Source organism: Bombina bombina, chromosome 1 (genome assembly GCF_027579735.1).
Source record: "Bombina bombina isolate aBomBom1 chromosome 1, aBomBom1.pri, whole genome shotgun sequence".
Lineage (NCBI taxonomy): Eukaryota > Metazoa > Chordata > Amphibia > Anura > Bombinatoridae > Bombina > Bombina bombina.
This window is the reverse complement of record NC_069499.1, coordinates 245,244,882-245,257,381: the sequence shown is the minus strand read 5'-3', so window position 1 is coordinate 245,257,381 and position 12,500 is coordinate 245,244,882. Positions and strand designations below refer to the sequence as shown.

Genomic DNA, 12,500 nt, shown 5'->3' with positions numbered 1-12,500 from the left:
CAAACATATCTGAGACAACACAAGGGCAAAGCATACTGAACAGAGGCCCTTTGAATAATAAGTGATGACATCACAATTCTGAGACTGCATCCTGTCTCACACGGATGATGTACATCAGTCTGGCCATAAAAGGAAGTGCAGGAAATGAGCAGCATCACACAGTATGCACCAGAGTCAGCAAGAGAGGTGAGTGAAATGGCTGCCAGCAGCACATGGCAAACAAAACAGGGAAAAAAACCTGACACTACCTTACGTACATTGTCAATTATCCATATCCGCAAAAATGTACTCATTACAGACTGAATCAGCCAATCAACATGTATTTCCGTAGATTAGAGATTTTTTAATATCTGTATGTAATTTTATGATACTCTTTCAGCCATCCGGTGGTGGCGAGTGGGAGGTTCTAACTCTCATATATGTTAGTAGAAAACGGTTAGTTATTCTCAATAAGTCCCATCCCCTTGTTAAAATCTTAATAGGGTTATTTCATATGTACCCTCGTTATCCCCAGTAATGTGGTCTCTTATTCCTTAGTTAACCGTTAGACCACTGTTTATCAACGGAAAACTAGTGGACAGTATACTTCCTTGATAGAATCGTATATACCTCTTTTAATAGTGCTCTTATCAACTGAACCTTGGCAGGTTCATTGTTTAATTAAATGCATAAGCTGGTTTATCTTGCAATGTTGTATAGCATGTATATTGTCCTTTCTCATATATATATATATATATATATATTGGGGATGGCATACCTCTGAAATCTCCGGGTCAATTAGGGATGTGTTTGTGTTTAGATTATATATTTAGTTTGGTTAAGTTGTTTTGTTTATTATTATATATAAAAATTAAGTAACACGGGTTATATATGAACTGATATCTGACTACCTGATAAAGCTCTTCTTACAAGAATTTCTCTATTTTGAACATTATTGAAGGACTATATTGATTGCTATATGTAGAAGACGGAAACGCAATCTGCAGCCCTTCTTTGATACCAGCAGTAATAAGGCTACTGATATATGTAATGCTTATTTCAAATGTGCATTGGGAATTGTCTATAATTTTACTCTGTATACGCATACATCTGTATTGCTGTACCTGTGTTTCTTTAATAAAAAAAATAAAATAAAAAAATAATCAAAACTATATATTATTACCAAAACACTCTCAGATGGGCTATATAAACTAATCGTCTACACAACATTTATGCAAAACAAAATCAAGTGTACAATGTCCCTTTAACATATCCATAGCTTCACACAGTACAAACCTCAAGAATTGTTAAACTGAGAAGAAAAAAAACTGTCTCAGTTTCTGATATATGCTGTAAAAGCAGTTATGAATTTATTCACCTAGTGTAACACCCTTGTTTCTGTTCTGGCAAATGTTTATGATGGCATTGTGTGATCGGAAGCTTGCAAAATCTGGGGAACCTAAGTCTCCCACATTTTCAATGCTGGTACCTAAACTTTAATATGTTGTCTGTCTATCTTTTGCCTTCCCTGGTTTCTAAAAAAATAATATAATTAAATGGCTCCTACATTTTTAAATAAATTTGTCAACCCATAACTTACTAATATACCACAGACATGAAGCTTTCTATATTCTCTACACGTATAATATTTTAAGTTGTTTTGCATGTATTAAGCAACCAGAAATTTTACAATATGGTTAACAAGTTAATCAGAATAATTAGTTTTCCATTTCCAAGAATTAACAGTGTAGAGACAAAGATCCCACTCATAGCTGTGTAGGATGTTGGAAAATACACTGGTAGAGTTTCAGTCAGTGGTGTATTTATTTTGTTATGCTGCCCTAGGCACTCAAATTTCTGCTGTCACCCCAGTTTTAGGTCTTTTGGCAATAATATTAGTGGTGTAACGTGACTCTCTCTTTTTTTTTTTTTCTTCATGGCATTTCCAAAGTAAATGTTCAAGTGCACGTGTTTGTGTTATGGTGAGTGTGTATAGTGCAGGCTCAAAGTGCTCCCCCCCCCCCGTATCTGCTGCCCTAGGCAAGTGCCTTTTTTGCCTAGGCCAAAATATACCCCTGGTTTGAGTAAATGCTCTTTAGATGTGAAATAAAACTAATGTATTACTACATTCATGGGGTTTTAGCTGGCTATGACTAAGATGATGTGAGGAAGAAGGAAGTAAATATGAAATTGTGAGCTAGATATGTATATTGTGGTTATGTGCTTACCCTGAGTTCTTTCTTCACTTTTTATTCTCCCAGACTCCCCTAGGTGACACAAACCACAATCAAAACCAAATTCTTTTCTTTTGTTGTTTGACTTCATAACTGTAGTTTTCTAATCAAGTGTTCTGCAGACTGGAAAAATAAGGTGTATTTACTCATGTGGTATAGATTGTTGTCCTTGTAAACTACTTAACTGATGGCTTTTCAGGTTAACCACCATTATTTTACTGCTAGTGTAAATAGTGTGTAAATTGTCCACATTGGAAAGTAACAAATGTGCAACATGACAAAGTTATAAAAAACAAAAACCTAAAAAGCTAATTATTTGGAAGGTGTCAGTGTAGACGGGTACAATATATTGATCGTAAATAACTAAATATACAATGTTATATTATAGAAATAAGACCATATGACAGAATACAATGCTTTCAAACATTATGTAAGGAGTTTTATTAAAAGGACAGTAAACACCTTGAGATTTTAATATACAACTTCTAGTAATGCGTAGTAAAACAACTTTGCAGTATACTTTCATTATTTATTTTGCCCCATTTCATGTAATTTAGCTCTGAAAATTGTGGCTTTTCTAATTCTCAGAATAGAAAAAAAGCATACTACAGATTTATAAAGGCTAACCCTGCTAAATATCTTTCCCTGATTGGCTTTAACAGGTGAAAATGGCAAAACATTGTAATGTACTAATTTGATTACCATGGCTAGTCTTGTTGTCTACATAGTGAAACCCAGATTGGCTTCTCCAAATGAGGCAAATAGTGGGTGGAGTTTGCTGTTGAAAAAAAAAATTGCAGCAAACAAGATGTTTGTTTTAAAAATATTAAGACTTGGCTGATCTGTTATTTTATAGCAAGACAACAAAGTGTCTAGTAATTGCAAAGTGTTTACTGATTTAACAATCTTCTTGCATATAAAGATAATTTTCTATGCACTTATACAGGCATAGTTAAACTTTGCATACTTGCCCATAGAAGGGTTGCCTCTTTTCTTGGGGAAACAAACCACCCCTGCTAATTAGCATTTGTTAGCATTAATAATTATACAGAGTATGTCAAAAACTAAACTGATACGGCTGATTTTTAAAACAATCATTTTGTTTATAATTTGATTCCAAGACACTTAGAAGTTTCACCACAGCAGGGGCCACTATTTCTATATTTATTCTTCAGGTAGGGGTGCTATGCCTCAGGGATCCCCCTCAAGGAACCCAAACTTCAGAGTACAAAAAAATAGAAGAAAGGCAGCACACTCCATATAGGGAAACCTTTAATAAAGAGAGCAATGTTTCGGGGCTCCTGCCCCTTTCTCAAGCTTGGGACTTGACCTTTTATGCAGGTCAAGCAGGGACTTGACCTGCATAAAAGATTCTTCCTGTGAAGGTCCCCAGACCCAGGCAACATCTTTCTTTAGCGACTCTGTGATAGGGTGTAGTATTGTGGATAAATCTGGAAGGAACCTGCCCACATAATTTACAAGGCCCAATATTTGTCTCAGCTCATGTATTTCAGAAGGATTTTTCATCTGTTCAATAGCACAAATTTTCTTGGGGTCTGGCTTGATGCCATCCCCATTGATGATATGCCCAAAGTAACATAACTCGGCTTTCCCAAAATGGCATTTCTCTTTGTTTAGCTTCAGCCCGGACTCTTTGATAGTCTGCAGCACACAGCTCAATCGCTGATCATGTTCCTCCAATGTAGACCCATACACTAAGATGTCGTCCATGACGACTACCGTGCCCACGTGGTCTCTTAGGAGAGAACTCATTTCTCTTTGGAAGATTTCAGGAGCAGAGGATATCCCGAAGGGGAGTCTGCAAAAACAAAACCGACCTACTGGTGTAATAAAGGTAGTTAGTTTGCTGCGGCACTTTGGATCTAGAGGTATCTGCCAGAAGCCGCTAGAAGCATCTTTCTCTTTTTCTCTCTCTCTTTTTCTTTCTCTCTCTCTCTTTTTCTTTCTCTCCGCCGATGCGTACCTTCCCGTTTTTCTTCGCAACGGGCACAATGGGGGCACACCAGTCAGTTGCTTCAACAACCTCTTCAATAACCCCCATATTCTTCATATGCAGAAGCTCCTTCTCCACTTGAGGCATGAGCGGGAACGGAATTCTACGGGGAGTGGTAATGCTGTATGGGACTGCGTCACCTTTAAGTGATATACGGACTGGGTTGCAATTAACTAGGCCCATTTCACCAAACATATCTTCTGAGATCTCATTCACTCTGGCTACTAGGCCCAAACCACAGGCTTCTTTTCTGCTCAATAAGCTGTTAACACACTGACCTCTAATCACATGCACCCACATGGTGAATTTCTTTTGCTTGTACTCGCAGCTGGCAAGAAATTTCCCTGCACAATCAATGCGGCCACCAGGACTATGGACTTTTGTTGTAACTTTCACCAGCTGGGGCTGTCGAGGCAGTTTTATGAACGCAGCAAGAGACATTACAGTGATGTCTGCTCCTGTGTCAATCTTAAAGGCGACTTTGGCTCCCATTACTGTAAGAGTAACCCTCCAATCATCTTCTGAACCCGGCCGTTCATCAACAGACCCCACAAAGGACACTTCTTGACCCTCCTGGTCGCTATCCACCTGCATTTCCTTAATATATTCAGTCTTATACACCACTTCAAAATGGCCCATCCTGTTACATTTTCTACATCTTTTGTCTTTAGCAGGGCATATGACACTCTGATCATGGGCACGGTTGCATCGTGTGCATCGGGCATACTGCGCCCATCCACTTCTGGGCCTATCTACCGCTCACACTGTGCCTTTCACTAGCAGCTCTCCTGAACTGCTGCACTTCATCCACAATACTCTCAGACCTCAGATCAGCACTTTGCTTTTTCACCAGTTCACTCAGGGGGGCCATCCTAATAGCCCCATCTAATAATAAATCAGACTCTAACTGTAGCTTCAGTGAGACTTCAGCATCTGCAATTCCAATAACTATTCTGTCTCTGATTTGCGCTTCTTTAGCAACACCAAACTCTCAGAATTCAGCTAGTTCATACAGGCTGCGCACAAATGACTCCACAGATTCTCCCACATGCTGAGCACGTTTGTGAAAACAAGCCCTCTCATGAATCACATTTCTTTTGGGCACAAAGTGGGCACTGAGTTTATTCATAACTATTTCAAAGTCAAATTCTTCCCCCTTCTTGGAAAGTAAAAGCATTGAACACTGGCTCCACATCTTTCCCCATAGAGTATAAAAGAGAATTAACTTGTACTTCACCACTCTCCTTGTCCAGCTTGGAAGCAATCCTGAAGCGCTGAAACCGCTGACGCCATGTGGGCCAAGCTGCAGGCTGAGAAAAGTCAAAAGGCTCAGGTGGGGTAAACTTTGACATAGTCATCGATCAGGAAATAGAAGCGCAGGCAAGAACTTCTGACACCATGTCATGAGATGCAGGACAGAGCAAAGATGGTACAACTGTATTTTATTGTAGAGCATGGAAATATACATCTGGTAGCATTGATCTCACTAGCTAACTGTGACACAAATGGTCCCAAGCCCCGCCCCCAATCCGGCGACGTCGCCTCCCACACCCATCACACACTGGACTAAGGCTACTACTGTCTAGATTTAATTGTGTATGTCAGTGATAAATGCCAAAGCAGCAGCTTGTGTAATTAAGCACATTTAAAAAGATTAGTGTAGTTTACAATTAGTCATAGATCATCATTTCCAGAAGATATATTGCAAAAAATATAAACTCCTGCTTTGCAACCCAAACTCATGAAATCTAATCTGTTCTGTGGATTAAGTTAGAAGTACAAGATGAGGTTTGTATTGATCCTGACATTGGTTTACATCCAATTTGATTTGGTAACTGTCTTATGAAAAGATCTTAAATATAGCTTAAAGGGAACTTTTTTGCTCAATAGTGAAGGACCTGCTCTACTAGTTTATCAGACTTGTTGCATAGTTGCCAACATTTCAAAAAAAATTCCAGGGACACTTTGCAGCAGGGCAAGCAAGCGGGTTACTGGAGTATTGACGACCTACTGTTCAACTGCTCCGCCCACTCAGTTCTGCAATCAAAACACACCCATTTGATAGTAATAGTATAATTTAGACTTATCCATAGTTTATTATACAGATTACAGCACCAAGCTCTTACACCTACCCAGTCTCTGGAACAAATTCTGGGCATATGGTTATTTTTACAACACAGCATCACAATTAGAAAGACAAATAATATGTGAACCCATTCAATTATAATAACAATATTCCATTAGGAATGAATTATATTTAAATAATACACTATCTATTTATCATCTATCTGTCTGTATATATGTATGCGTGTGTGTGTGTATATATATATATATATATATATATATATATATATATATATATATATATATATATATATATATATATATATATATATATATATGCGCAAACAACAAATGTTGCGCAAAGGAGATTTTCAGGGACATTTCCAGGGACAAAAAAAATCCAGGGACATACAACAAAATCCAGGGACTGTCCCTGGAAATCAGGGACTGTTGGCAACTATGTTGTTGAACTTGTTTAATAATCTGTGCTGGTTGTATATCTAAGTGGTCTAGCTAAAGCTGCAGGCAGTTCACTTTATTTTGCTTTTTAAAGAGAGCCCCCTCCTTGTCTCTGATTGTCTAGATCAGTGAGGGCGAACCTTGGCACTCCAGATGTTTCAAAACTACATTTCCAATGATGCTTACACACTGAAGTCCAGTAAAGCATCATGGGAAATGTAGTTCTGGAACATCTAGAGTGCCAAGGTTTGCTATCTACTGGTCCAGAAGGACATATTATAGCTTTGATGTGATAGCTTTGCATTGTACTGCTCGGACTCATGCCTGGGATAAAATGAAACATCCTCTAGGATCCTTTGCTTGACTCTTCATATATGAATCGACACACAGAACATATACAAGTCAGTTCCAATGTATTGATGTGTAGCCTATAGGTGATGCCTGAGCATCTGTATTGATTGTTCTATCAAAGAAGGTCAGATACTAAAACTTTCTAACACCGACAGTTTTTTGTCTGCCTAAGAAGACTTCTGATTTTCCTTATTGTGTGTATATGTGCACCAGTTAGCTGCTATAAAGTTCCTCCTGCTTATTTAGCAGTCACTAAACTGTTGGGAACTGTGTTTTTCCTGTTTACAGCTTTCAGTTTTTAATTTTGTGCTTTGTTTACACCATGAATTACAAGTAAGCTGCTGCACATTTTAAGGGACAGTGTACTGATTTTTCTTAAAGGGACACTGAACCCAAATTTTTTTCTTTTGTGATTCAGATAGAGCATGCAATTTTAAGCAATTTTCTAATTTACTCCAATTATCAAATTGTCTTCATTCTCTTGGTATCTTTATTTGAAATGCAAGAATGTAAGTTTTGATGCCGGCCCATTTTTGGTGAACAAACTGGGTTGTTCTTGCTGATTGGTGGATAAATTCACCCACCAATAAACAAGTGCTTTCCATGGTACTGAACCAAAAAAATAGCTCAGGTGCCTTCTTTTTCAAATAAAGAAAGCAAGAGAACGAAGAAAAATTAATAGGAGTAAATTAGAAAGTTGCTTACAATTGCATGCGCTACCTGAATCACAAAAGAAAAAAATTGGGTTCAGTGTCCCTTTGTTGTGTGTTTACAATGTGTTTACAATGATTTATACCAGCTGCAGAGTATAAATGATATATGAAATGGCTTGTTTAGGTTATTGTATACAAAATAGTTGGTTTTGTCCTTTTTAAAACAGATTTGCAAGGAAATCAGATTTCCTTATTTTATCACTTTCTGTACACACATTCATCTGTCTGTATACCAAAGTCCAGAAAACAGTTGAAAATAATATTTTATTGCTTATCTCCCTTCCATTGGAAATGTAATTTTTTTTCCTGCTGGCAATGTTTGCACAGCTTTTAGTATAGGTGGGGATACCACAGGCAAAATTTCAGAGGTCGATATAAAAATAAAGAAGCAATTAGTAACACTTTAATACAATTCAGCAGTTAAAATGAATCATTGGGAATAAATAAAAGGGGAGAGAAATGTATGGTACACTGTCCCTGTACAACCTCTTTCTAAGGACTCTGTTTTTAACACTTTCAAATTGTTAGGATTGAATGCACCCTTTATATTTGGTTGTTTTTATTTTTGTGGACCTGTATAGGGCTGTCTGCTTTTAAAGGTCTATTAATAAATATGTCTCTTGTAATACACTTCCTAATTATCTTACACAATATATTCTGTGTTCCATACCTGGCTACTCATTACAGCTAATCAGAAACTGCATTTTGACAGTTTAGTATTTATAGGAACATTATACTTAAAAAGGACCTGCTCTAATCTGTTAGACGGTATTTCAAGATTACTGACCCTAGACTGTGCCTTTTAATCCCCACAATCAGCAGTGCTAGTTGCACAGACAAGAGCTGTTGATCGGATTAACTGGGTTTCCCTCTTGGGAGAAGCAGTTTTGAGTCGCAAGCAGTATTTCTACTTTGTGTTTAATCTCTTTAAACACACAGTATTCTAGGGTCAAACGGATTGGAGCATATCACTTTTTTTATACTATAATTGCCCTTTAATGTGCCTTTAACTAATATCAATTCACGTTAAGTGCAATTAATTTTTTTATATAAATGTATGTAGTTTTATTATTGACATTTGAACTAAAAAATTAAACCTAAATGTAATCTTAAATGGACATTTTTTTAAAACCAATTTTCAGCTGGTTTTGTTGGCGTGGTTAATTTGGGTACCTTAATATTCCCTACTCTATCCACAAGTTTGTTTCATATCTTTTGATGTGTTTATTTGTAATCACTTTCCATTTCACTACACATCCCAGTTTGCTCCAAATCTTTATACTTAGTTGGACAGCACAAAACAACTGTCAAAAGTAGTTTTAGATTGTCCATATATTTTTTATAGATTTTATGAGTGTTTGCAAAAGGAATTAATCACTGTTTAGAAATGGAACACCTTGCCTACAGGGGATAGATAAGTTGCTGCCCTTTCTTATGGACTTGGTATTAGTTCTCATGTCAGACAGAAAATACAGTAAATGTGTTTGGGATCTCCATATTACAGAGTGACCTAGTTTGTATAGAAGTGACATCACTTTTCGCTTCCTCCATTGCAGGCTTCACACCATGTTCCGCAAGAAAAAAAAGAAACGTCCTGAGATCTCCGCTCCTCTGAATTTTCAGCATCGGGTTCACACATCATTTGACCCCAAGGAGGGGCGGTTTGTGGGTCTTCCGCCGCAATGGCAGAATGTCCTGGACACCTTAAGGCGCCCCAAGCCTGTAGTAGACCCATCCCGTATAACACCCATGCAGCTCAAGCCAATGAAAGTGAGTGAACAAAACAAGTTTTTTCTTTTTTTTGTGATCAACTTTTTTTTTTTGGGGGGGGGAGGAATATACAGGATATATATTTCTCTCTCTCTCTCTCTCTCTCTCTCTCTCTCTCTCTCTCTTTCTTTCTTTCTTTCTTTCTTTCTCTCTCTCTCTCTCTCTCTCTCTCTCTCTCTCTCTCTCTCTCTCCTCTCTCTTTCTTTCTTTCTTTCTTCTTTTTCTCTCTCTTTTTTTTTCTCTCTTTTGTTTTTCTTTCTCTTTTTTTTTCTCTCTATTTCTTTTTTTTTTCTATCTCTTTTTTTTTTTTCTATCTCTTTTTTTTTTTTTTTTCTCATTATGACATACTTCTTCCCATGGCAGTTTCCAGTTTTTGGGAATGAGACATAGTCTTTGTTGGCCTTATGCTATTTGTTTGTACTTGTGGCATTACAGCCGTACATTAGAACAACAGAATAATAAAATAATATATTTACTTAAATTAAGGAAATATATAAATATTCAGCAATTTACAGATTAGATATAATACTAAATTTAAATTTCTGGTGCACATTTGGTGTTGCTACCTCAGCTATGCTTTCTTGGACAGTTATGAGTTACACATGGTGCAGGGAAGAACATGCGTTGTGCCGCTGGACAGCACATATTGCTGCTAGATAACACTATTCATGTTCCTCCCTGCACACTTTGCACCATGTGTAACTCATAACTGTCCCGGAAAACTTGATGACAACCCTATACACATTAGTGTTTTGGAATGCGGTAGAGTGAACAAAGCTGTAGAAATGACTAGTGAACATGGTTAGTAGCCTAGTAAACCGATCTGCTGCAATTTTTCCCCAAACAATGTTATGTTGGCTATTATGTTGTAATTATTTAGCACATAGAATTGTTGTATAAATATATGATGATGCTTTTGTTTTGACTGTTTAATCCCTTTATTTCATAAGTTGTTGAGAGTCCACAAGCCATTATTCCTGGGATTCCACTCTTGGCCAAGAGCACTTAATCCCTCCCACCTGTCGGGTATTCCAGTCTAATCTTTGCCTGCATAGGAGGTGGGTGAAGAATTGAGGTGCTCCAGATTCTTTGTTGAGAGGGGGTCCTCAGACTGATTTAAGTAAGGCCCATTTTCCCTTCAGAGAGCTGCTATTGAGAGACAGAGGTTAGATTGGAGCATTGGGTAGTGACAGAATCACTACCAGTGAAGGAGTTGGTTACAATCCTGCCACAGGTGTTGCAGGGACCGGTCCCCTAGCCTCTTCCTGTTGGGTCATCAATATACTCTTTTCATACATCCTCTGTTGTGATGAACACAGCACTAGATGGGCTCTCTACTGGGAGCAGTCTTTTCTGCAGCCACTATGCACGGTATACTGGTGCATCTGAGGGAAGTGCTGCCATTTCGTGCACTCACATAGCCCACAGGCTATTAGTAGGTACACCAGTTGTGAGGTACATCATAGCCAGGGGACATACACATGTAACAGACTTATTCCACCTTTATTACATGGACTTTTTTTTTATACCTTGTCTAGTAATTATGGAAACTTTATTATGTGCTAATAGCTGAATAATAATAATAAAGCAGCTAATTCAACTGTGACTTTTATGTCAATGCAACCTTATACCATCTGTTATATATACAGTAAAAGGAATTTAACTGTTAGGTGATGTGGAGGGAGTCTCTGTGTATTTTTTTTGGGGGGGGTTTGAGCACTGAATTAGCATGGGTGTTACAGTTGGTAACTTGGCTACTTCCCTTTATATTTTGAAATTCTGAGTGCAACTGCCATTTTTGAAATGTCTCATTGCTGAAGATTAAGATATATTTTTTTTTATAAAAGGAAAAGCCTAGACCCAATATTTTACTCTTTATTACTTATTGTTACATACCAGACAAGCATCTTGCAATGGGTTCCACATCTATAAGCTTGTAAGAAGTTTATTAAACTATTTAATAATCATTGTTTGTTAGCAGCCGAAAATGGCCGCCAAGCTCCACCCACAGCTCTCTTCTTGTTCAGTTAGCTGTTTTCTTGTCTGACAGTTTAGCAATTCAGGTGTAATATTTTTTCAGTTAGCTATTTCAAATTGCACATGCACAAATCGTCTTATGCAAGTATATTCAGCTCTTAACAAATGCTTCATGTACTTCTTACAAGCTTATAGATATGGGACCAGTTGCAGGATGCTTCTCTGGTATGTAACACCAATAAGTCATCAAAATTATGTATTGAGTCTAGACTGTCCCTTTTAAGTATTTTGCTGGGCCAAATTTTTATGCAGTGAATTATTATTATTTATTATTACTACACAAGGAGGTTTTTTTAAACAACTTTCCAATTCACATCCTTTTCTTCCTAATTGGAAAGAGACCACAGCTGCATTAATTACTTTTGGGAAATGAGAACCTGGCCACCAGGAAGAGGCAAAGACACCCCAGCCAACGGCTTAAATACTCCTCCCACTTCCCTCATCCCCCAGTCATTATTTGCCTTTCGTCCCAGGAGGTTGGCAGAAAAGTGTCAGAATTAATTTTGTCTCTTATGGAGGGTACTACTCTTCACAATAGGTCAGGAGTTTTATGTAGCCCTATAAGCTTGTCAGTGAGGGCCTGAGTGAAAGTTAGAGTCCAGAGATGCAGGTCGATTTCTCTTTTGCGACACCATCCGACTCATATTAACAGCTCCTACAGCAATCGGCGTTGACGAGTTTCGCAGACCTGTCACACTTGAAGGGCCGTGTTCCTGTACGGCGTAGAATCTGGTAAGATCGTTTCATTTTTTATTACATAATGTTAACACAGAAGACAGGGTCACAGTTATCTTTATAGAATCAAGGGTTAATATCTCCTTAGGGGGATTATTGAACGGGGGGGTAATAATCTTATGTTTATTTGATTTTATGCTGCTT

General features: G+C 37.7%; 1 protein-coding gene across 2 annotated transcripts in view; it reads left to right on the top strand.

Moving 5' to 3' along the window:
- Positions 1-12,500, top strand: part of PAK6 (p21 (RAC1) activated kinase 6) — a 140,711-nt gene that overhangs the window by 40,661 nt on the left and 87,550 nt on the right. For both annotated transcript variants that reach the window (XM_053697905.1, XM_053697904.1), the window contains exon 2: positions 9,371-9,584. In XM_053697905.1, the coding sequence (XP_053553880.1) occupies positions 9,381-9,584 (204 nt within the window). In that variant the 5' untranslated portion in view covers positions 9,371-9,380. The remainder of the gene's footprint in view (positions 1-9,370; positions 9,585-12,500) is intronic.